Source organism: Microcaecilia unicolor, chromosome 5 (genome assembly GCF_901765095.1).
Source record: "Microcaecilia unicolor chromosome 5, aMicUni1.1, whole genome shotgun sequence".
In the NCBI taxonomy this organism is placed as follows: Eukaryota; Metazoa; Chordata; class Amphibia; order Gymnophiona; family Siphonopidae; genus Microcaecilia; species Microcaecilia unicolor.
The window spans coordinates 182,144,752-182,171,365 of NC_044035.1; the positions used below are offsets into that span (position 1 = coordinate 182,144,752).

At 43.7% G+C, this 26,614-nt stretch overlaps 1 protein-coding gene across 1 annotated transcript in view; it reads left to right on the forward strand.

The window, feature by feature from the left end:
* The window catches only part of LOC115470451 (phosphatidylcholine-sterol acyltransferase-like), a 137,791-nt gene extending 130,598 nt beyond the window's left edge, over positions 1-7,193 (forward strand). The window contains exon 6 of the mRNA XM_030203643.1: positions 5,386-7,193. Within this exon, the coding sequence (XP_030059503.1) occupies positions 5,386-5,930 (545 nt within the window). The 3' untranslated portion in view covers positions 5,931-7,193. The remainder of the gene's footprint in view (positions 1-5,385) is intronic.
* The last annotated feature ends 19,421 nt before the right edge of the window (positions 7,194-26,614 follow it).

The following is a 26,614-nucleotide window of genomic DNA, read 5'->3' on the forward strand; positions in this document are numbered from 1 at the left end:
TTGTGAGACTAAAAGATACAGCAAAACGCTATGTAGAAAATGATGAAGAAAAAGCCAATTTGCTAAATAGATACTTTTGTTCTGTTTTTACTGAAGAAAATCCTGGGGAAGGACCGAGAGGGACTGACAAAAGTACACCTGAGAATGAAGTGGATAGAGCACCGTTCACGGAAGAGAGTGTGTATGAACAACTTGGAAAGCTAAAGATGGACAAAGCCATGGGGCCGGACGGGATCCACCCCAGAATACTGAGGGAGCTCAGAGAGGTTCTGGCGGGTCCTCTTAAAGATTTGTTTAATAAATCCTTGGAGACGGGAGAGGTTCCGAGGGATTGGAGAACGGCGGAGGTGGTCCCTCTTCACAAAAGTGGTGATAGGGAAGAAGCTGGAAACTACAGGCCGGTAAGCCTCACTTCGGTTATTGGAAAAGTAATGGAAGCCATGCTGAAGGAAAGGATAGTGAATTTCCTGGAAGCCAATAAGTTGCAAGATCCGAGACAACATGGTTTCACCAGAGGGAAATCGTGCCAAACGAATCTCATTGAATTCTTTGACTGGGTGACAGGAGAATTAAATCAATGACATGCTATGGATGCCATCTACTTAGATTTCAGCAAGGCTTTTGACACGGTTCCCCACAGGAGGCTCTTCAATAAACTAGAAGGGCTGAAGATAGGACCCGAAGTGGTGAACTGGATTAGGAACTGGTTGACGGGCAGACGCCAGAGGGTGGTGGTAAATGGAGTTCACTCGGAGGAGGGAAAGATGAGTAGTGGAGTGCCTCAGGGATCGGTGATGGGGCCCATTCTGTTCAATATATTTGTGAGTGACATTGCCGAAGGGTTAGAAGGTAAAGTTTGCCTTTTTGCGGATGACACCAAGATTTGCAACAGAGTGGACACCCCGGAGGGAGTGGAAAACATGAAAAAAGATCTAAAGAAGCTGGAAGAATGGTCTAACGTTTGGCAAATAAAATTCAATGCGAAGAAATGCAAAGTGATGCACTTAGGGAGTAGAAATCCAAGGGAGGCGTATGTGTTAGGTGGGGAGAGCCTGATAGACACGGACGGGGAGAGGGATCTTGGGGTGATAGTATCTGAGGACCTGAAGGCGATGAAACAGTGCGACAAGGCGGTGGCCGTAGCGAGAAGGTTGCTAGGCTGTATAGAGAGAGGTGTGACCAGCAGAAGAAAGGAGGTTTTAATGCCCCTGTATAAGACGTTGGTGAGGCCCCACCTGGAGTATTGTGTTCAGTTTTGGAGGCCGTATCTTGCGAAGGATGTTAAAAATATGGAAGCGGTGCAAAGAAAAGCTACGAGGATGGTATGGGAGTTGCGTTCCAAGACGTATGAAGAGAGACTTGCTGACCTGAACATGTATACTCTGGAGGAAAGGAGGAACAGGGGTGATATGATACAGACGTTCAAATATTTGAAAGGTATTAATCCGCAAACGAATCTTTTCCGGAGATGGGAAGGCGGTAGAACGAGAGGACATGAAATGAGATTGAAGGGGGGCAGACTCAGGAAAGATGTCAGGAAGTATTTCTTCACAGAGAGGGTGGTGAACGCTTGGAATGCCCTCCCGCGGGAGGTGGTGGAGATGAAAACGGTAACGGAATTCAAACATGCGTGGGATAGGCATAAAGGAATCCTGTGCAGAAGGAATGGATCCACAGAAGCTTAGCTGAAATTGGGTGGCGGGTGGAAGAGGGGTTGGTGGTTGAGAGGCTAGGATAGGGGAGGGCAGACTTATACGAGGTCTGTGCCAGAGCCGGTGATGGGAGGCGGGACTGGTGGTTGGGAGGCGGGAAATACTGCTGGACAGACTTATACGGTCTGTGCCCTGAAAAAGACAGGTACAAATTAAGGTAAGGTATACACATATGAGTTTATCGTGGGCAGACTAGATGGACCGTGCAGGTCTTTTTCTGCCGTCATCTACTATGTTACTATGTTACTATGTATTAGGTAAATGAGACCTTTATTAAAGGTTCTAAAATCTACAATGATTAAGATATTGTAAAGTGGATCCTCCCGGGTTGCAGCTCTTCCAAGCAAAAACCAAACGAGAAAGAAAAAACACACTCCTGTATGGCTCCCTTTTTCTCAAAAACAATTATAAGGAAGTTTTTTATTAAATAGGAGGAACGTCCCTCCTTCTCTCAATTGCTTCTGCCAAAACAACAAACACTGCTACACCGTGTAGGCTTCAACCGCTGCTTTCTCTCCCGGTCCCCTGGAGAGTAGCAGGAAAAAGAAAAAAAAAAAACACCCAGCGCAATTCAGCCCTGGTTTCCAAACAAAGTTCAATTTTTAGCCAAGCTTCAAAACACAGCACAGTCCAGCTAGGCTTTTTAAAGACACAGTTCAGTTCTAGCCAAGCTTTCAAAACAGCTCAGTTTAGCCAGGCTCTCAAAGCACAGTTCAGTTCTAGCCAAGCTTTCAAAACAGCTCAGTTTAGCCCGGCTTTCAAAGCACAGTTCAGTTCTAGCCAAGCTTTCAAAACAGCTCAGTTGAGCCAGGCTTTCAAAGCACAGTTCAGTTCTAGCCAAGCTTTCAAAACAGCTCAATTGAGCCAGGCTTTCAAAAAAACCCACTTCAGTAATGGCTTTGCGCGGGCTCAAAGCCTAGGGTCCCACCCTCTTGGTCAGTCATACTCCTACCTGACCTCCTCCCGCTTGACCCGGCTTGGCCCCGCTACTTCCTTGGCTTTCGCTGAGCCAGAGCCGAAAAGTCCATCGGCTCTTCCAGGGTGTTCTCTGGTTCAGTCAACTCCATAGGGCAAGGCTCACTCTCTGCCTCTCTCTCCTCAGGAGCCCAATCCATATTCTCCTCGCCCCGCCCTTCTCCCAGCTGCTCACCCTTTCTTTCATTAAAGCTCTTTGGTGTCTCTTCTTTCTCCACCCACCTGTTCCACCACCTCTTCCACCAGGTTGGAGAATCAGCCTTACTCCTTCCCCTGCGGCCCTCCTCTGGCCACTCCTGGGAATGCACATCATTTCTCTTATCCCCAGGCTCCCTTAGGGCATGCTGGGAGTTGTAGTTCTTTATTTCTAGTTTTTTCCTGGGGAATGCCTGCCTATAACGGGGGTATTCTGGCCTATCCCAGTGTTCCTTTGGGGCCTGTCCTACATACTCTTTACAATATATACAATGATTAAATCATATAACTAAAAGAAAGCTAGAAGACAGATATATACATATTAAACATACAACATCACTAGTCAGGAATTTCAGGCCCTTATCTCATCAGCTGGGAGGCCTGTTGCAGCGAAAGGCCGAAGTCTCCTTATGGCCAGGAACAGTCTTTTCTGCGCGATGCGTCTATCCACAGATGAGCCACAGAGCTCTGCTACAACACGCCCCCCCCCCCCCCTTTTTATTAAGCTAAGGCTTATTTTCAGAGCCAAGGAAAATTACAGAATGCTTGAGAATAGGCAAACAAGCCATACTGTGGGAATGTGGTCACATGTTTCCTAGTCCAGGTGGCCAATCTGAACTCGAAAACAAGTTCTATCTTTCCCTTCACATAACAAATTAATTAGAGCTGTGTCTTATGTTCTACATTCCAACTTAGTTTCACACAATCAAAGTTAAACAATCATTTTTAAACAGAATTACTTCTAATCACAAATACAGACCCCGAGTGCACTTGTTGGTCAAGGCAGATAGAGTTGAAAAGCAATCTCTAAAATCCTTTTTATTACACCCAAGTACAAAAAACTTAGACTGTGAGCCCAGTAGCATTATAGAAATAAATAGTAGTAAAATTGCCGCTAAGCTTGCACTCTGCCTGTACCCCGCCCCTGGCCTGCCCCTAACCTAGTTAGTTAGGGGATGGATGATTATCAGGGATATTCATCGGCATTAATTGGTTAAGTGCCACCGTGCAAGTCATTAACCTCCTAATTCTATGAAAGTCAACAAAAATTGCACATGCAAATTTGGGTGCATACCTAATTTGCACACACAATTTAATTGAATAATGAGCCAATTAGTGCCAATTGGCTTTTTAACAAGCAATTATTAGCGCTAATTGGAATCAATTACGATGTATGCACATAAATTTAGGCATGTGGTCTGCGCCTAAATTTTACGCTCATCCCCAAAAAGGGGGCACGGAAATGGGAGGGTCATGGATAGTTCTGGGTGGATTGTGGGCATGGTTTTGGGCTACACAAGCAATTATAGAATAAGGGAGTTCCTGCATAAATTTAGGCAGGGCATTTGCTCCACATTTTTATTGGTCAAATGGACGCACCTAAATTTACATGCGACCCCCGGGACTTAAGCGCTATTCTATAAACCACGCCTAACTTTAGGGGTGGCTTATAGAATAGCACTTAAGCATTTTTTTTTTGGGGGGGGGGGGGTTGGCACTGATTTTTTAGGCATGATTTATAGAATTCACCCATAAATGACCAGGTGCTTCTTCCAGCATTTAAATGGCTTTGAATATCAGGCTACATTCTCCAGCAAGGATTTCCAACGCTTTAATTATTAGAGATGCACATTTGTTAGTGGGCATTTTGGTTCACTAATATATCTTTCAGGGCATGTGAAACTGATTTAATGTGTATTAACTGATGAATTAATGTGTGCTGTCAATTAATGAGTCTTGAAAAATTACATATTAAAAAAATGTTCTATCGAATATGAATGTGTGAAATGAACTGAAAACTGCCCTGAAAATGGGGGAAAGCCTCTCTTACCCTTGAGTGCGCTACACAGTTTTGAATTATCTGGATGTCTAGTCTTGTAGGGCATAATCTTTTGGGGGGTTTTGATAAGGGGTGGGGGAGGGCTGGGTAGGGGATATGGGGCTGACTGGGTACGTAGGTGTTAAATGCTGGCTGAGTATTCATTTGTTTGATCTTTTGTGACTTTTGATTTTTTTTTTTCACCAGCCATGTTATGTTCATGTCAAGTTGTTGGAAAATCAAGAAAGATATTCTAAACATAAACATACATAATAATCATACAATCAAGTGGCCACTGCAATCCTAAAACGCAATGGCACTATTTCCATACATTAGGTGAGGGACATAGAGAAATGGGGCCTGGGTGTTGGACTACATATGGGTAATAGGTTGATGGGATTTGATATACCACCTTTCTGTGGTACAATCAAAGCTGTTCGCATTTATTATATACAGGTACTTTCTCTGAGGAATCTGAATGCCCGTCTACCCAATGCAAACAAAATGCTATTGGCCACACTGGATCAGCCATTTTGGTCTTTGTGCCATCACTCACTAGGTTGCTATACACTAGTAAACCATATGTGGCATTATATTCTTGTCCCATTTCACTGAGCCAGCATGTCAATACTCTGACTGGATTATGAATTATATCAGAGGTACTGATACTTCTCTATTTTTCAGGGGATAACCAGGACATCCCAATTGTTTCCAGTGTCAAGATCCGGGAGGAGCAGCGTATGACTACTACCAATCCCTGGATGATACCTACTAAGCTGGCATGGCCTGAATCCCATGTCTTTTTTTCATCACCATCCTACAATTACACCAACCGTGACTACCAGAAATTATTCAAAGACATCGATTTTGAAGATGGCTGGTACATGTGGGAGGACACCAAGGATCTCCTGGAAGAGCTGCCTCCTCCTGGTGTAGAGGTGTACTGCATTTATGGCACCGGATTTCCCACACCTGAGACATTCATATACGATGATACATTCCCTCATGGAGAGCCGATAAACATCATCTACTCAGATGGGGATAACACAGTGCACACACAAAGCATGGAACTTTGCAAGCGCTGGCGTCAGCAGCAGAAGAAAAAGGTTCACATCATTGAGCTGGAGAATGTAGATCATCTAAGTATGGTATTCAGTAATGTGACATTGAGTTATATCAGTGAAATATTGCTGGGGAGCTATGGAGTTGGAGATTTTATGGGCTTCTAAACACCGAAGAATCAGAGAGGAAAGCAGGACTGAAGCAGGGAAGATTCAAAGACTCAAAACTAGCTGGTACTGTGGTTTGGCCTTCTATTATTAGAACTTGCACACAAGGATCTAGCTAATTATATGCAGGGCCCCCATCTATTGCAGATTCTATAACTGCAGAAGTACTACATAATCTGCCCCTTCCCACTGTGTTAGCTGGTTCCTGTGGGAGAGAGAGAGTCCGAGTTAGGTCAAGGAGCTGGCAGCTCTCTGCAGCAGGTTCTTATGTTCTCCCTCCCTCTTTCTGTTTGCCACCTCTGATGCTCATTGGGCAGCAGAAGGAAGAAGAGGAAGAAAGTGACAGTATGTCATGCCAGGTCCTTCTCTGCTGCTTGGGGCTGACTTTTGCTGGGAGCCACACAGTTCAAAGAAGCAGTTGGCCTGGACAGAAGAGGGTAGACATGACCTGATGTGCTGCCACTCTCATTTTCTTCTTGCTACCCAATCAGCTTGGGAGGCAGGCAGTGGGAAGATAGGTCTATGAAATAGAGTCTAGGGTGGTGTTTTATGAAATGAAGGATCAAGGTGTGAGAATAGAGGGGTTTAGGGGAAGGAATGTAAAGAGGGGCTGGTGTTGTGAGAATAGAGCAGTGGCTTTCAACCTATTTCATGCTGTGGCACACCTGACGCTGGATTCACTTTATCGTGTCACAACAGCAACTTTTTTCCTCACCTTTGTCTCTCTTCCTCTTTCCACAGCCTGGTATAATCACTTTCCCTTACCTTTTCCCCCCTACCCTGATGGCATAATCTCCTTTCCTCTACCTCACCTGTACATTCATCTTTCCTTCTTTATACTCCCTAATTGGCTCCTATTCTTTCCTTTTATATCCCTGCCCAACCTTATCTCCCCATCTCATCCCCAAGATACTTTCTTCTCATTCCACCCCCCCCCCCCACCAGTCATCTCTCTCTTTCCCAACACTCTCACTCAAGACATTCATTTACCTTCTCTGTCCCCTTCTCATATCCTGCAGCTGTTAGTGCTTACTAGCAGCTGCAGTCCTTTCCCTGTCAGCTTCTCTTTGTAGTCTGAACTGCATGGGGCTGGCAGGTCTCACAAGACTATGGGCCTCTGAATGCATAAGGAAGGTGGCAGAGTAGGAGGTTGCCTGCAGCAGTGGGTAAGCCCTTCTCATTGATTTCCCCTGCTAACTGGAAGAGTTCTTGAAGGTCCTGGTATGTGAGGAACAGTGGTGTAGCTATGGGGGGGGGGGGGGGGCATTGGGGCCTGGGCCTCCAAATTGGCACTGGGGCCCCTGGTTTGGCTGGTGGGGGTCCACAAACCTCACCAGCTGAAGCATTTCTCCTGTGCTGGTCTCGCCACATTGCCCGTGCTGCTCTTCTCAGTTGCACTGTATACGCTCGTTTTAGTGAAACTGAGCATGTGTGACACTTTGCACATGCTCAGTTTCATTAAAACGAGTGTGCACGGTGCGACTGAGAACAGAGCAGGGCAGGCTATGAGAGACCAGAGCGGGAAAAACGCTTCAGCTAGCGGTGGTTGGGGACCCCCACCAGCCAAGGTACCATCATGCAGCGGTAGTGCGGGGGGAGTGGCGGCGGAGAGGTAACCCAAAATGTGCTACCCAACTTTGGGCTCTGGTCCCCTTCCCCGTCAGTCTGGCTACGCCCCTGATGAGAAAAGGATGAAAGTGAAGACATTACTGTTGTTGGAAGCAGTGGTGGCAGCTTTGATGAGTTCAGCTTTTTTTCCCTATCAACGGATCTAGCTTATTGAAAATTTTCAAGGCACATTAGATGGTAAATGCTGGGGACTATATGAATGATGTGAGGAAAGGGAAGCTGTGGGTATGTGAAAGAAGGGTGAGAAAGATGTGAAAGGGGTTGATGGGGTGGGGGTTCTGTGAGTGTTGATGACTTCTGTCTAAAATGTAAAAGAGGAACTAGGAGTAGGGTAGATGGGTATGGGTTTGGGTATGTGTGTATGGGAAGGGACAGAAAGAAAATGAAGTGGAAAGAGGAAGGGTGAGAAAGAAGGCTAGGGTTGGAAGAAAGAAAGTGATGGAATGAGGAAAAGATCAGAAGAGGTGACGTGAGAGGGAGCTGGTCTGGAGTCTTTCCCTGAATGCCCCCTCCACAAAATCCCAGAACCACTCTTCTGCCTTTTTCCTCCATCCCAATCTTCCATCCTTCTCTGCCTCCATTTTCCCTCAATTTCTGCTTGCCCATCCTAAATATTTCCTCTTCAATGTCCATTGCATTCCTATTCATTCATTTGATATATGCTTTGGTGCTCATTTTCAAAGCAGATGAACGTCTTAAAATGCCTAAAAAAAAATGTCCATCTGCTAATAACATCCAAATCCTGATCTTGGAAAGTCAGAATTTGGATGTTTCACACTACAATTCATCCAAATAGCAAGAGGCATGTTGTGGGTATGTTTTGGGTGGGACTAGGGAGAGTCTAAAAGTAGGACGTCCAACAGCGATTTTTGAATTTGTGAATGGGAAGAAACCTCCACGGCCAAAAAGAAGGACATTTTTATCTAGACCTGTTTCAGTCATGTCTAAGTTACAAAAAGTGGCTCTAATTGTTTTTTGTTACATTTGTACCCCGCGCTTTCCCACTCATGGCAGGCTCAATGCGGCTTACATTGAGCAGCTGACCACTGGAGGGATTAAGGCATAACCCCCTAATCCCTCAGTGGTTGTTTTCCCCTTCTCTCTCCCCTGAAAGTGAAACTGGAAAGGAAAACCAGGCTCTATGTCAGCTGCAGGTATTATGGCCATTCTGAAGAAAGCAGTAAGCAGGTCAGAGGCATAGGCTAGTGGTCAGTGCAGTGGACGATGACTCAAGGGGCCTAGGTTCAAGTTCCACTTCAAACTCTTTTAAAAAAATAATTCTGAACCTTCCAGAAAAAGAAAAATACCTACTGTACCTAAATATATAAGATACCTTCAAGCCTGAAGGTTATTGAAGTGGTGTATATTCAGGTACAGTAGGTATTTTTCAGGTCCTGGAGGGATCACATTTACATTAAAAAAAAAAAAAAGTTCTACTGGAGTTTGAACCTTAATTTACAGTCCACTGCACTGATCATTAGACAACTGCTCAGTTCTGCAAGGATATCTGTGTGGCTGTATTGTTTTGAAAGTGATGCAGAAAAAGAACAGATGGGGGAAAAGTCAAGAAACAAAGCAAGGGTGGAAGAGGGAATGTATCAAATGATTAAGGCAAACCACGGATTGAAAGCGTCCAAAAGTTTATTTGCCAATGGAAAACCTGACTCAAAGAAAAGACCCAACGCGGGCCGTGTTTCGGCTGAAGAGCCTTCCTCAAGCGTCTACAACATAAAAGTGTAAAAACATAAATACACAGCATAATATAAGAAAAAAATAACCATATATATGACCACAATGCATAAACATTAAAAAAAATGTTATAGAACAATAGATAATAATCTGAAGCACATACCGAAATAGTTCAAATCAATCAAATTCACAGAATCATAAAAACATGCAGAACAAAAGGACTCTTGAAGTGATGATGTCACTAAAATGAAAATTTATATTACAAAATATACAAAACTACTTCCAGGTCAAAGTGGATGAGTGGCCTAGTGGTTAGAGCACCAGTCTTGCAATCCAAAAGTGGTTGGTTCAAATCCCACTGCTGCTCCTTGTGATCTTGGGCAAGTCACTTAACCCTCCATTGCCTCAGGTACAAACTTAGATTGTGAGCCCTCCTGGGACAGAGAAATATCCAGAGTACCTGAATGTAACTCACCTTGATCTACTACTACTGAAAAAAGTGTGAGCAAAATCCTAATAAATAAATATTCAGCAGCAGAGGTGACCACAGTTTTGTAAATGCCATAGAATTAAAAAAAAACCATTGGATTGATATTCAAAGTGATTTAACCGGCCAGAAATGGCTGCTCATCAGTTAAATTGCATGCTTAGGGTTATCCACTAATTTGCAGCGCCACTTAACAGGTTATCGCCATTGAAAATTAGCAGTTAGTGCCTAAGTGAAAACCAGCTATTTTGGAGGCTTTCCAGGAGTGGAGTCTTTAAGCACTAACCCATAGCCGCTTAAGTGCTGAATATCAACTTAAGCAGCTATGTGTTAGCCAGCTCCACAAAGACCAGATATTCAGTGCGGAAGCCAGGACATGGTCTGGCAATGAATATCCATGAATAATGCTAGTGGTGGTCAGCAAAAAGCTGACCGCCACCTGCAAAATATTTACCCCCTTATATTCAATGCAATATACATATAGGTAATGATACTGAATATACATATAACCCTTAATTCTATAAGAGGTCCTATTATAAAGCCATGGTAAAAAGTGGCCTGCAGTAGTGTGGGAAAGAAAGCCAGCAGATCAATATCACAACAAAAATCCCATATTGGATTTTGCAGATCGTTTGCCTTGTTGTTTTTTGGGACCCTGCAGTAGTGTGGGCATGTCTTTTGGGCGAACACTAGGCCACTTTTACCACGACTGGGAAAAAGGCCATTTTAATGGGCCGGCAGTAATATTAAAACTAGCGTGCACCTATTTATGGCCTGAGCCCTTACCACCTCCTATTGACCTAGCAATAAGGGCTCACACGCTACCCATGTGGTAACCATGTAGCGCGCCAACGTGGCCACGCTGCCGGTGACTGCCAGGAATTCTACCTGTGGTACAAAATAGAAAATTATTTTCTACCATGGGATTCGGCGCGTGCCAAAATCAAGAATAACCGCCATGCACATGTGGTACCCCAGCGGTAGTGCAGATTGGGCACATGGTACCCGCGCATTAGCCCTCCCACTCCTTTGTAAAATGGCCCCTAAATGCACTAGTTAGGCACAAGAATTTACAACAGCCTTTGGCTGGTGAAAAAACTCATGCCTACAATTAGGTGTGAAAAAGTGGACTTAATCTGCAATTGAGATAGACATGGGGGAAGCCAATGCTTGCCCTCGGATCAGTAGCATAGAATATTGCTACTATTTGAGATTCTGTCAGGTACTCGTGACCTGGATTGGCCACTGTTGGAAGCAGGATACTGGGCTAGATGAACTATTGCTCTGACTCAGTATGACTGTTCTTAAGTTCTTATAACGGCAGTTCCGTGCAGAACTGCCATTATAGAATTAGCACTTGTGGAGGGATTCTATATATGGTGCCTATAAATCTATGTGGAAAACATTTACGTATTCTATAAACAGCGCCTAGATTTAGGTGCAGTATATAGAATATGCTTATTTGACACCCTAGCACCTAAATCTATGCACCTTCATTTACACAAGTGAAAACATGGCATAAATCCCAGTGCGTAGACTTTGATGCAGAGGGCCATATTCAATACCAATGTGCATAAATTTTGGAACACCCACGATACGCACATTACCTTGCCCATAACCACTTCCCTTTTTTGCCTGCATGCATCATGTGGAGGGGCATTTTCGAAAGGGACATCCAAGTTGCGATTTGGACGTCCATGCAAAACGGCGAAACCCAGGAGCGGGGAAACCTGTATTTTCGAAACAAGATGGACGTCCACCTTTCATTTTGAAAATACCGTCAGAGACGTCCAAATCCTTAAATTTGGACATCCCTAAACTTGGATGTTTCTGACTTTCAACGATTTTCGAAACCAAAGATGTCCATGTCAAAAACGTCCTAATGCAAGCCATTTGGGCGTGGAAGGAGCTAGCATTTGTAGGGCACTGGTCCTCCTGACATGCCAGGACACCAACCGGGCACCCTAGGAGGCACTGCAGTGGACATCATAAAATGCTCCCAGGAACATAGGTCCCTTACCTTGTGTGCTGAGCCCCCCATAACCCACTACCCACAACTGTACACCACTACCATAGCCCTTACGAGTGAAGGGGGGCACCTAGATGTGGGTACAGTGGGTTTGTAGTGGGTTTTGGAGAGCTTGCTGTTTCCTCCACAAATGTAACAGGTAGGGGGGTATGGGCCTGGGTCCGCCTGTCTGAAGTGCACTGCAGTACCCACTAAAACTGCTCCTGGGACCTGCATGCACTGTCATGGACCTGAGTATGACATCTGAGGCTGGCATAGAGGCTGGCACGACATATTCTTAAAGATGTTTTTTGAGGGTGGGAGGGGGTTAGTGATCACTGGGGGAGTAACGGGAGGTAATCCCTGATTCTCTCCGCTGGTCATCTGGTCATTCGGGCACCTTTTTGTGCCTTATCCGTAAGAAAAACACGACCGGGTGAAAACGTCCAAGTGTTCGTCAGGGACGTCCTTGTTTTTTTCGATTATGGGTCAAAGACGTCCAAGTGTTAGGCACGCCCTAGTCTCGCCTTTGCTATGCCTCTGACATGCCCCCTTGAACTTTGGACGTCCTTGCGACGGACTGCAGTTGGAGGCGTCCAAAATTGGGTTTCGATTATACCGATTTGGACATCCCTGGGAGAAGGACGTCCATCTTCTGATTTATGTCGAAAGATGGACGTCCTTCTCTTTTGAAAATGAGCCCTTTAGTGATTTGCGTGCATAAATTTTACTTCTTGTCCATTAATGCTCATTATTGCTTAAGTGCTGTTAACAATGCTGATTGGCTTGTTAAGCCAATTAAGTTATGTGTGTTGTTATAGAATACACTCAGATTTTGGCACGGAACACTAATCATGCAATATATAATCTGGGGGTTAGTGTCCTGTATCACAGTGCCTAACTTTAGGTGCACTTTACTGAATTTACCCCTTACTGTGGTCACCACTGCTGGTTATGTGCATTCAGATGATACTGAGGTGCAATTATGTATAGTTATGTGGTTTAATTTAGTCTAGCTTGTTTTCTGGCTTAAATTAAACAGCATAGCTAAATGGAAAGCAGCTGAAAATCACTGCTATCCGTACAATTGGGCTTTCCACCCTTGCTCCACCCTAACTCAAACTTAGCAGTATCCGTACAGTACCATGGCAGATAGAGTTTCCATGGCACTATCTGGATACTACTACTGAAAATCCACAGATAGGGAATTTAGATCTTCATTCTTGGAATATTGACCTGTTTGTTTCAATTTACACTAATGCACACAAATTCAAATTTATGAAAACATGCCACATAATAGCTATTCAATTACAGGACTTTTGACATACAATTTGTCGTGTCTTGCCATAGAATCTATCGAGTATGCTGCAGAAAACTGAGGGCTATTTGTAAAAAACAGTCCTTTAATATTTGGATATATGCTATTTCCTGCATAGTATATTTTAAATAGAAAGTTAAGATTTTTTAATTTCTTCATGCATTTGAAAGTAACATGCTGAAGATTTTATATAGTGGTTTCTGCTTGTTTTATATACTAATGCACATGTTTTATATGTAACCTGCAGTGAGATTTAAATGCTTCTAAATAATAATAATAATTCATCCAATATTCTAAGCTTAATCATAAGATTGTGCTATTATTACATTAGTAAATAGGAGCAGGAATAATGATTTCAGCTAATGAAATAAATTAGTTGTTTGCATTGTTTAAGGCTTCATTGTATTTCTTTTCCATGTTTATTTCTAGCAACAAGCTCACAAAGGAAACATTCCTCTTGTTGAGGGGAGTATTAATCAAACTACCTCCCTCCCTCATACAAATCCTGCAGGTAGTTTTTACCTGCCGCATTTGCATCAATAATTAATTAAAGCACAATTTTATTTCCTATAGCATGAGATAAAAACGCTGTTCTGAATAAGATAGAATCATGTTTGGATCTGATAGATAGCTGGGAGTCATCACATAAATTGAAATTAAACAAATTAAACAAAGAGAAAACCAAATTTCTGTTACTTAGTGGTTCTGTAACATCTGGAGCAATCAATTTATTTAAGACTGATACTGACATATATAAATTGGACAAACAGTAGCAGGTCGTCAGCATAAGCTGATACCTTAGCAGAAATATTTCCCAATTCTACACTTTTGATTTGATCTGATCGTAATATTGTTATTAATAAAGGTTCAAGGGCAATGATGCCGAAAAGGCTTTTGATTGGGTGGAATGGCCTTATATGTTCCAAGTACTGAAACCCTTTCCCCACTTTTATTCGAGGGCATCCTTGCCTAGTCCCTCTGGTTGGGAAGAAGGAGAAGAAACCATTTATAAATAGTTTAGTAGAGGGGTGAGTGTACAAAACTTGAACCATTTTGATAGCACCAGATGCAAAGCCAAACCATTTCAGTACTTGGAACATAAAAGGCCATTCCACCCAATCAAAAGCCTTTTCGGCATCTAGTTCAATGGCTACATAAGGAGTAGCTGAAGACTGTGCTTATATAATTACATTAGAGAACAGTCTGGTGTTATCATAGGAGTATCTTCCATGCATAAAGCCTGTTTGATTAGTGTTGATAATTTTGGGTAAAACAATTTGCAATCTCTCTGCTATGATCTTAGCATATATCTTAGCATCAAGATTGATAAGTGACAGGGGGCGATAATTCTGTATGTATTGGGGGTCGTTGCCAGGTTTCGGGAGGACTATAATGGTAGCCTCAATAAAACTATCATTAACCTCGCCAGATGTAATTAAATGATTATAGAATGAGCTTAGAATGGGAGCAAGTGTTGTCTGAAAAGCTAAGTAGAATTCTAGTGTAAGACCGTACGGTCCAGGGGCCTTTTATTGTCATAGACTTTATAGCAGATAATACATCTTGTTCAGTTATGGGGGCATTACTGACGAATTATCATTTTCATCGAGAATATGATGATCAAGATCCTTTAGAAAAGCTAGCTCCTGGTCATTTAAGTTAGATTCTGACTTATATAGAGACAAATAGAAATACTGGAAGGCCTTTAATATATTTTGTTAGTCTGTAATTAGGGCATTATTGTCATCTTTAATGACAGAGATATCATTTTTTTCAGCTCTGGATTTTAGGTAGCTGGCTAGCAAATGGCCAACTTTATTATTGTTGGCATAGTATTGGGCTGATTTCATTAAAATCTCTTTGCTAGCATTGTTGGCTAATATTAAATTATATTTATATCTTGCTTTTTTAACTTTTCCAAAGTGCTCAGATCAGAAGGTGTTTTCCGATGGATCTTTTCTAAACATGATATAGATTTTTCCAGTTTATTTATTTCTCATGCATCATGCAAATAAGAACAACAAACATACTCTGAAATGTCTATATGCAAATGCTAGGAGTCTAAGAAATAAGATGGGAGAGTTGGAATATATTGCACTAAATGAAAAATTGGATATAATAGGCATTACTGAGACCTGGTGGAAGGAGGATAACCAGTGGGACACTGTCATACCGGGGTACAAAGTATATCGTAGTGATAGCGTAGACCGGACTGGTGGAGGGGTAGCATTGTATATTAACGAGAGCCTTGACTCAGATAGATTACAAATTCAGCAGGACACAAATCACACCTTTGAATCGTGGGTTGAAATTCCATGTATTAAAGGGAAAAAAACGGTGATAGGAGTGTACTACCGTCCACCTCGCCAGGATGAGCAGGTAGACACAGAAATGATAAAAGAAATCAGAGATGCGAACAAAATGGGCAATGTGATAATAATGGGTGACTTCAATTATCCAAATATAGACTGGGTAAATGTAACATCGGGACACGCTACAGAGATACAATTCCTTGATGAAATCAAGGACAGCTTTATGGAGCAACTGGTGCAGGAGCCGACGAAAGAAGAAAAAATTCTAGACTTGGTCCTTAGTGGAGCGCATGATCTGGTGAGGGACGTTATGGTACTGGGGCCGCTTGATAACAGTGACCATAATATGATCAGTTTTGATATCGACCTTTTTGATATCGACCTTGAAGTAACTGTACACAGAAAGTCAAATACGTTAGCATTTAACTTTAAAAAAGGAGACTATGATAAAATGAGAAGAACGGTAAAAAAAAAACTTAGTGGAGCAACTGAGAGAGTAAAAACTGTACAACAGGTGTGGACGCTGTTCAAAAATACCATCCTGGAGGCCCAGGCCATACATATTCCGCGAATTAGAAAAGAAAGACGGAACTCCAAAAGACAGCCAGCCTGGTTGAAAAGTGAGGTGAAGGAAGCTATTAGGGCTAAAAGAAACGCCTTCAGAAAATGGAAGAAGGAACCGTCTGAAAATAACAAGAAGCAGCATAAGGAGTGTCAAAGCAAATGCAAGGCGCAGATAAAGCAGGCCAAGAGGGATTACGATAAAAAGATAGCATTAGAGGCAAAAAAACATAGTAAAAAATTTTTTCGGTATATTAAAAGCAGAAAGCCAGCAAAAGAATCGGTTGGGCCGCTGGATGACCGAGGGGTAAAAGGGGCGATCAAGGAAGACAAAGACGTAGCGGAGAGACTGAATGAATTCTTTGCTTCGGTCTTCACCGAGGAAGATTTGGGTGGGATACCGGTGTCGGAAATGGTATTTCAAGCGGACGAGTCGGAGAAACTTACTGACTTCACGGTAAACCTGGAGGACGTAATGGGGCAGTTCGGCAAACTGAAGAGTAGCAAATCTCCTGGACCGAATGGTATTCACCCTAGAGTACTGATAGAACTGAAAAATGAGCTTGCGGAGCTACTGCTAGTGATATGCAATTTATCCTTAAAATCGAGCATGGTACCGGAAGATTGGAGGGTGGCCAATGTAACGCCCATTTTTAAAAAAGGCTCCAGGGGAGATCTGGGAAATTATAGACCGGTGAGTCTGACGTTGGTGCTGGGGAAAATGGTAGAGGCTATTATTAAAAACAAAATTACAGAGCACATCCGAGGACATGGATTACTGAGACCGAGTCAGCACGGCTTTTGTGTGGGGAAATCTTGCCTGACCAATTTACTTCAATTCTTTAAAGGAGTAAACAAACATGTGGACAAAGGGGAGCCAATTGATATTGTGTATCTGGATTTTCAAAAGGTGTTTGACAAGGTACCTCATGAAAGGCTACAGAGGAAATTGGAGGGTCATGGGATAGGAGGAAATGTCCTATTGTGGATTAAAAACTGGTTAAAGGATAGGAAACAGAGAGTGGGGTTAAATGGGCAGTATTCACAATGGAGAAGGGTAGTTAGTGGGGTTCCTCAGGGGTCTGTGCTAGGACCGCTGCTTTTTAATATATTTATAAATGATTTAGAGATGGGAGTAAGTAGCGAGGTAATTAAATTTGCTGATGACACAAAGTTATTCAAAGTCGTTAACTCGCGACAGGATTGTGAAAAATTACAAGAGGACCTTACGAGACTGGGAGACTGGGCGGCTAAATGGCAGATGACGTTTAATGTGAGCAAGTGCAAGGTGATGCATGTGGGAAAAAAGAACCCGAATTATAGCTACGTCATGCAAGGTTCCACGTTAGGAGTTACGGACCAAGAAAGGGATCTGGGTGTCGTCGTCGATAACACACTGAAACCTTCTGCTCAGTGTGCTGCTGCGGCTAAGAAAGCGAATAGAATGCTGGGTATTATCAGGAAAGGTATGGAAAACAGGTGTGAGGATGTTATAATGCCGTTGTATCGCTCCATGGTGCGACCGCACCTTGAGTATTGTGTTCAATTCTGGTCGCCGCATCTCAAGAAAGATATAGTAAAATTGGAAAAGGTGCAGTGAAGGGCGACTAAAATGATAGCGGGGATGGGACGACTTCCCTATGAAGAAAGACTAAGGAGGCTAGGGCTATTCAGCTAGGAGAAGAGACGGCTGAGGGGAGACATGATAGAGGTATATAAAATAATGAGTGGAGTGGAACAGGTGGATGTGAAGCATCTGTTCACGCTTTCCAAAAATACTAGGACTAGGGGGCATGCGATTAAACTACAGTGTAGTAAATTTAAAACAAATCGGAGAAAATTTTTCTTCACCCAACGTGTAATTAAACTCTGGAATTCATTGCCGGAAAATGTGGTGAAGGCGGTTAGCTTAGCAGAGTTTAAAAAGGGGTTGGACGGTTTCCTAAAGGACAAGTCCATAAACCGCTACTAAACGGACTTGGAAAAATCCAAAATTCCAGGAATAACATGTATAGAATGTTTGTACATTTGGGAAGCTTGCCAGGTGCCCTTGGCCTGGATTGGCCGCTGTCGTGGACAAGATGCTGGGCTCGATGGACCCTTGGTCTTTTCCCAGTATGGCATTACTTACTGTATATACTTATGTACTTATGTTTCTTTTTTTGTTTGGCAGAGAAGCGAATAATTGAACCACGTATAAAAGCTTTGAAGGCGTCCCATCTAGTTGTCCAGTTAGTCATCTAATGTATTAAATTGAAAATATTCTATAATGTCACCATTAATTTCTTCTATGAATTCAGGATAGGCCAATAGACTAGCATTGAAGCGCCATATTTTTGCCCTTGCTTTAGATGATAGATCAGTGAGTTGTAGAGAGATGTGTGCATGATCTGATAGGTGTATAGTATCAATGTTGGTATCAGTCACTTTAATTAGTAAGGCCTCAGAGATTAAGAAGTAGTCAATACGAGAATAAGAGTTGTGTGGTAGGGAGTAGAATGTGTAGTCATGTTCGTTATCATGTAGCAAGCGCCATACGTCACATAGTTTAAGTTGTGACAATATCAGGCTTATTTTCGAAAGAGAAGGGCGCCCATCTTTTGACACAAATCACAAGATTAGCGTCCTTATCACAGGGTCGCCCAAACTGGCATAATCGAAAGCCGATTTTGGGCATCCTCAACTGCTTTCCGTCGCAGGGATGATCAAAGTTCACGGGGGCGTGTCAGAGGCATAGCGAAGGCGAGACTGGGGCGTGCCTAACACATGGGCGTCCTCGACCGATAATGGAAAAAAGAAGGGCATCCCTGACGAATACTTGGACGACTTTACCTGGTCCTTTTTTTCTTATGACCAAGCCACAAAAATGTGTCCTAAATGACCAGATGACCACCGGAGGGAATCGAGGATGATCTCCCCTTATTCACCCAGTGGTCACTAACCCCCTCCCACCCTCAAAAAACATCTTTAAAAATACTGATTGCCAGCCTCAGATGTCATACTCAACTCCATCATAGCAGTATGCAGGTCCCTGGAGTAGTTTTAGTGGGGGCAGTGCACTTCAGGTAGGCGGACCCAGGCCCATCCTCCCCCTACCCGTTACACTTGTGGTGGTAAATGTGAGCCCTTCAAAACCCACCCGAAACCCACTGTACCCACATGTAGGTGCCCCCCTTCACCCATAAGGGCTATGGTAATAGTGTACAGTTGTGGGGAGTAGGTTTTTTGGGGGGGATTTGGGGGCTCAGCACCCAAAGTAAGGGAGCTATGCACCTGGGAGCAATTTCTGAAGTCCACTGCAGTGTCCCCTAGGGTGCCCAGTTGGTGTCTTGGCATGTCAAGGAGACCAGTGCACTACGAATGTTGGCTCCTCCCATGACCAAATGGCTTAGATTTGGTCGTTTCTGAGATGGGCATCCTCAGTTTCCATTATCGCCAAAAATCGGGGACGACCATCTCTAAGGATGACCATCTCTAAGTTCGACCTAAATTTCGCAATTTGGACGTCCCTGACCGTATCTTGTTTCAATAATACGGGTTTCCCTGCCCCTTCACTGGGACATCCTGCGAGGATGTCCTCAGGAAAACTTGGGTGCCCCTTTCGATTATGCCCCTCCACATCTTTCAGAATAAACCAAGCTTTGGTTTACTTATATGGGAACATGGATTTCCTGTCCACTTCTGGGTTCAGAATGAGGTTAAAATCACCACCTACTATGTATGGTTTATCTCCTTCAGATGCAATTAGGTCAGCAATAGTGTGGAAGAAATCAGGACAATCAGTGTTCGGTGCATGTAAGTTCAATAAAATTAAGGGTTCGTCATCTACTGTAAGGTGTACCTTAAACCATCTGCCTAACGAATCATTGTCAGATGACATCAGCTGCAGAGAAAACGAGTTAAAGACCATGCCGTTTTAAGCTTAATTGACTCATGATCAGACAAATGTGTTCCCTGGAAGAAAATTATATCAGGTACATACTTATTTAGGGCATTCAAAAAATTTTTCCGCTTGATTGGATTGTTAAATCCCTTAACATTAAGGGATAGTATAGTGCAGGGGTGTAGCTACGTGGGGCCACGGGGGCCTGGGCCCCCGTAGATTTGGCCCTGGACCCCCCTGCTGATGACCCTCTCGACCCCCCCTCCTGCCGTCATCCCGCCATCACCGTCTGCTACCTTTGCTGGCGGGGGACCCCAACCCCCGCCAGCTGAGGTCCTCTTCTTCCTTTAGCCTGTTTCTGAGTCTGACATCCTGCACATACAACGTGCAGGACGTCAGACTCACAGAAACAGGACGAAGCCCTGCAGATCGCAAGGCTTCATTCTGTTTCTGTGAGTCTGACATCCTGCATGTACAACGTGCAGGACGTCAGACTCAAACAGAACGAAGGAAGAAGAGGACCTCAGCTGGCAGGGGTTGGTGTCCTCCACCAGCAAAGGTAGGTGACGGTGACAATGGGGGAGGGTTGGCGGCGGGAGGGGGGGTCGAGAGGGTCATCGGCGGGGGGGGGGTCAAAGTTGTTGGTGTTGGTGGTGGTGGCGGCGGCGGCGCCGGGGGGGGGGCAATGGCGGGGGGGTCGGCGGCACCAGGGGGGGCTAAAATGCGTCCCCTTACCTCGGGCTCTGGACCCCCCTCCCGCCAAAGTCTGGCTACGCCCCTGGTATGGTGAGTATCATGTAACACTAAGCGTGTAAAGTGATGAAAACAGCTTTTTGTATACACTCCTAAGGATAAAGTCAGTTTTATGTAATGAAAGTATCATATTTTTTTAAATGAGTACATTAACAGATAACATAACAGTGTGTGAATAACAAACACAGTATGTTCCAACCATGAGATATGGATACCCGGAAGACTAGCATCCCCTCACTGACTCTGAGGTGTTAAGGAAACCATATATGGTTTTAGGAATATCAATAATAATAAAAAGGTATTTAAACAATCTTATGATTACTATAAATCGTACAAAAATATCAAGAGAACTTTAGGTCTGATTAAAACTAGCCCTGTAAGAAAAAAAGAGCAAAAAAAAAAAAAAGAAAAACATAGTGGTTAGAAAATCTCACACATAGCTTACATAATAGCCCATGAAACGACTAAACTGTAATATAAGCAGCCGTAATAGAAATTTATGCTCAACTTGCGTCAATTTTACTTGGGGTCACTTCTTCCAGGTAAGAAGCCAAGGCGTCAGGAGAAATGAAATCTTTGGTAACGTTGTTGTATGTTACTCACAGCTTGGCAGGGTAAAGTAGGCCGTATCTGACGTGAATCTCTTTCAATTTAGGTTGGTAAGCCAGTAGTTATTTCCACGCTTGAATCATTGCTTTGCAAAGATCCGGTAGAAATTCGTATTTTACTGGAGCACGAATGCGAGCACGCTGGAAAATTTCCGTGACTTGAGGGCATCAAAGTACTCGCATGACAATAGGCCGCGGATATTTTTCTTTTGGGCCACGTTGAGATGGTACTCTGTGTGCTCGTTCCAGTCCTTGGCAAATTGAAGGCCCAAAATGTTTGGTATAAATTTCTCTAGAAATTGCATGGAGTCAGAGCCTTCTAGATTATCTGGCAGGCCTTGTAGGCATATGTTATTGCATCTGGATCTGTTGTTACTGTCCTCCATTTCCCTCTCAAGTTGTGTGATCTTCTTAACTTGCTTTTGAATCGTTTTTATGTTAGCTTCCGATATGTCGAGTTTCTTCTCCAGCATAAGCACTTTGGAGTTTAACATGGATAAGTCTGAGCTGATAGGTGAGAGGTCTTCCTTTATGTCGCTTAGACCTTCCTTGGTATCCGTGATTAATTCTTTGAGTGCTCTTATTTCTTCCAAGATGGCCACTGTGCTGGCTTCGTCAGGTTTTCCAGTCTGCCCTTTCTGCGGCGAAACGGGTTCAACCCGATGACGTTTACTATTTTTACCAGATGCCATGAGTTGTAGGGCTGTTAATGCAGTAGTTATATTGTAATTAATTACATATGGTTATTTGATAATCCGATTGATTGTAGGAGTCTTAGAGAGCTCAGTGATTATGCTGCCATCTCAGTCGGTGCTCCACAGCGCCACCCATATTGCAATTTCCAGGATCGACAAAATTAGATTCCAAAAATTATTAACATCATCCAGTGGCTTACCAAGGGGGGAGCGGTGGGGGCGGTCCGCCCCGGGTGCACGCCGCTGGGGGGGGGGGGTGCAGCGCGCGCCTGTCGGCTCTTCGTTTTCATGCTCCCTTTGCCCCGGAACAGGTTACTTCCTGTTCTGGGGCAGAGGGAGCATAAAAACGAAGAGCCGGCAGGCGTACGGCACCCCCCCCAGCGGCGTGCACCCGGGGTGGGTTCTTTCGCCGGGGGATCGGGGTTCTTTCGCCGGGGGGGGCATCGCGCTGTTCCGGGGGGCGCTGCACCCGGGGGGCGGGGCGCATCGGCGATCCGCCCTGGGTGTCAGCCCCTCTAGGAACGCCACTGACATCATCTTTTCCATATCAAGCGGCCATTGCATAGAATGCTTTACTATCTTCAGTTAGGCTGTAAAAAATTATCTTGTATTTAGGAAAGCAATCATAAGAATTGATTTGGAGATGTCCTAGAAATTTCCTATGATTAATGTGTGCTCAGTAATATTTGTTAGAATTAGTTATTATTTGATCTGTCTATTGTAACTTCTTGGGATTGTCCAAGTCTTCTTGCCTTTTATCCGTATAGGCCTAAATAGGTAATTGTAGACTACAAGAATTATAATGTAATGTAACACAGGACACAAAAATTCAAGGAAGGCTTGACACCGGACACAAAAGGAACTTCCAAGTGCACCTTGATAAGTTGCCTATACATGTTACATCTTATGAACTCCAGAAAGAAGTTCTCTATGCCACAATGCAAGTACTACAGCAAGAATTATCAGTAAATTTGAGAGACTGAGATCATATTCTACATACTGTGGCTTAGGAGTGAGGTTCATTCCCATCACGGTATGCACAAAACTAACCCATTTGGAGAAATTGCCTCTGACACAAACTAAGTAGGCTCAAAGGCTGAACCTTAAGTATATACAATCCATCACATACTCCACCAGCAAAAATCCACAACTCTATCACATGTTCTCTAAGGGTCTCAAGCTTATATGGGGCAGGTAGTACCACTACAGCCATCCAAGAAGGGGGATGTTGTAACAAAATGGAATGCACTTTCTGTCTGTGTTAACTTGGTATGGTCCTGAGTATAGGAGTAGTGAGGGTCCTGAAGGATCCTTACATTTATAATCTCCATTATATCAAATGCTCCATCCTTGGTATCTCCCAGTGATGATGAGCCAACCAGAAATGTCCTCCCAAACTTTATGATTCCTCTCAGTATCTTCTATAAGAGGACTCAACTGGAACATTCTTCATATATATTAGACTTTTATCCGGGAGTTGAGGATAGTAGTACTCTGGAATAGAAACCAATGCACATAACCCATAAAGTAGGACCACATATTAAAAACACCCCTGCAAAGTGTGGCATCTCATTACAATGGGTCACATATGCAAGACACAACCATGCAAAAAACACACTCAGCATCTATGCAGCAAATTTGCCATACTATGACATACCAACTTCGAGGACTTAAACAGCAAAAACTTACCAATGAAAAGGCAGCACTGCAAATATTGCAAGGGATCCTGGAACAGTGACCAGCACAACTCCTATCAGAAGGTTCAGGTTGAAAAACAGAACAAGCTGTACTACTGTCAGTCCCAGGGGCATAGCTACCACTGAGTGAACCTGGCAAAATGCTCCACAGGGCCTTTCCTGTGCCTCGATCCACCTCTGATATAACTTCCTGTGAATGAGTCGTGACACAGGAAAGGCCCTGGCGGGGCCAGGCAGAGACACTCTGTATCAGTCATTGTCTCTGCCGGTGACACACAGCATGTTTTCAGGATGGCAGCAAAGGGTGTGTGTGAAAAGGGAGGTTAGAGAGATGTCAGTTCTGCATAGGGAGGGGGAGGGGAGGGGACGGAGATGAGTTGGAGAGATTTCAGGTCCATGTGGGTGGGGAGGGAGGGATGGGGGTTAGAGAGATTCTGGGCACACATGGAAGAAGGGGGAAGAGAAGGGGAGGAATGGGGGGAACGGGTACAGACTGCTATATATTAAAACCACCCAAAGCTACCTCACTATGATTCTTTCCTTTGTTCTATTTTCTGATTGTATTCGCTTTTCCTCATGATCACCTTCCTTGATGTATGTGATTATTTCACTGTGACTATTGTCTTTTTGATGTATTTATTTGCCATACTTTGCTTCAGTTGTAGATCCTAATCCTGTGGTAACATGCTTTGAGCTCTTTAGTTGTGAAAGCATGTAATAAATAAACGATGATGAAGTTCTATCCTGCCATATGTTCAGAGATGAAATCTGACTAAACACAATACTAGACATTGCCCAAATCCTGGAATTGTTCTTTTTGTTGTCCTTTCTGCTTGACGTAATTTATTTTGTGGCTATAATTATTGTAATGCCCCTGTGCCTAATGATTTTACTAGAACATCTCTAGGTCCTGAACCAACCTGGCAGGAGTTCCCCTTAGGCAGTCTCTATTGATCCTTGAATACTCAGCACCTGGTGCCTCCACCAGAGGAAGAAGGGTATTAGTGAGTAGGATTTCCCTCCCTTTCCCCCAGGAAAACAAAAACAAACTGAGAACAGATTTGGCTGGCAGTATTTACAAGTTTTATTAAATTGTATAATGATAGGTGTATAGAAAGTACTAAGATGATAGTTAAACATTTGGGATATTATGAAGCATACCTATTCAACAAAAAGAAAGAATCTCCTAGGTAAGTGCTTCCCACATTTTTAACTACATGACCCCATTTTAACGCTTAAAAATTCATGTAAACTCAAATGATAATGAAAACAAAATAGCAGACCTCTAATTCTCTCTTCTCCCTCATCAACTTCTCCTCCTTCCCTCTCCCCACTTATCCAAAGCTTGAAGCCAATACCAGTAGTCAGTACAGGAGCCTGTGTATCAATGTTTGATCATAGACTCCAGTAGCCTGCATGGGTTTCCAGTCCAACAGGAAACCTGCACAGGAGGAAGGCACAGGGCCTACGACTCACAGAAGATCCCATGCCGAGCTGCCACAACTTGGCATAGGTTACACTGGAGGTTCACAGGGAGGGGGAAAAGCCCTTTTTCTATCTCATCTACTGGTTGTATGACCCCCATTTGGGGTCCTGACCCACAGTTCGATGTTTATCCAAGGTAGCAGATAGCCATTTTTTAAACTGAGGCACTAATCCCCACTCAGTATTACTATCTAATTATAAAAAATAACTTGTTTTTTCCATGTTCCACAACAGTTACCTTCTCCCTTTTCCCTTTCTACTGCATCCCAAGTGTCCCCCATGCGAAGCAGTACAACTAGACTGGTGAATGCTGTGGATGATCAAGGGATCTGTCATGTCTGGGCTGTCAGTTTTCTCTGCTACATTATATCTGTAAGGTCTCAGAACTCTGCCTCTAGCACTAGGTCCACCCATCCAGAAAGGCACCATTGCTCCCCTGCCTTCCAGTCATTGGGCTCCTCTCCTCCTAAGACACCAAATGATCCACTGCCTCTCAGCCACTGGACCTCATGCCTCCTGGGGACAACACCCCGTCACCACCACAGTCAAGATACTAGTTCCTGATTTTGAGGGGATTCTATCACCAATGATTGCAGCTTTGCTAGGTCCATGGCATGTCAGTTTTATTCCCTGATATAGGCTTATACTTATTTCAGCTCTCAGTGATTCTAGCTCAGCTAAACCCATAGCCAGCTGTTCAAGTTTCCTCAGCTAGAAAGAATCCTTCTTCCTCAGTCTTGAGGTCAAGAGCCAAGACCAGCTACCCAGGGTTTCAACTATACACTTATAATTTGAGGTGAAACTACTTGCTTGCTGAATGCACTTCTCAATGCCTTCTCTCATTCACCCCAACATATATCTCTGTTTCAGCTGTAGAGTCATATTACTGCTTATGCTAGTAACCTGCACACCTGTGGTGCCAAATCAGGTACACTGGGAACCAATCCTCCCATGAGGTGGAGCACAAAAGATACCCCTATGAACAGTCATGAATGGATTCCCTGGAAGTAGTGGAGAGGGACTGATACTGTATAAGAAAATATATTAGCAAAATATAACATACTTTGAAGGATGGGGAGAGGAAGGCAATAACCAGAAATAATGAATATTTGAATAAATTTTATTGAGGGTTGTGGGGTAAAACAAAAGAAAGGCAAGTGAAAGAAACAAATCAGTTTTGAAAAATGCAACACCTCTTACCATGTTCAAGATTAGTAATATTAACAGGGAAAGAGAGAGATATTGGACCACAGTGGCATGGTGGTGGGGAAAAGAGAGGGGAAAATGCTGGACTATGAGGAGGGAAGGATGGCAAGAAAGAGGGGAGATGCTGAACCACTTAGAGAGAAAGAGAGAGATGGAGGAGATGCTGGGTTACAAGGGTAGAAAGAAGGAGAGGAGGGGAGATGCTGGGAATGGTGGAACCATGGGGGGAGAGGCCATGGGGGGGGGGGGGTTCAAGGAGATGAGTTGGAAGAGTACAGAGAGTAGAAATGTAAGTAGATGAAAAATAGAAGGGAATAGGAGGCTGGGTGAGGAGTAGGATGGGAAATGGGAGG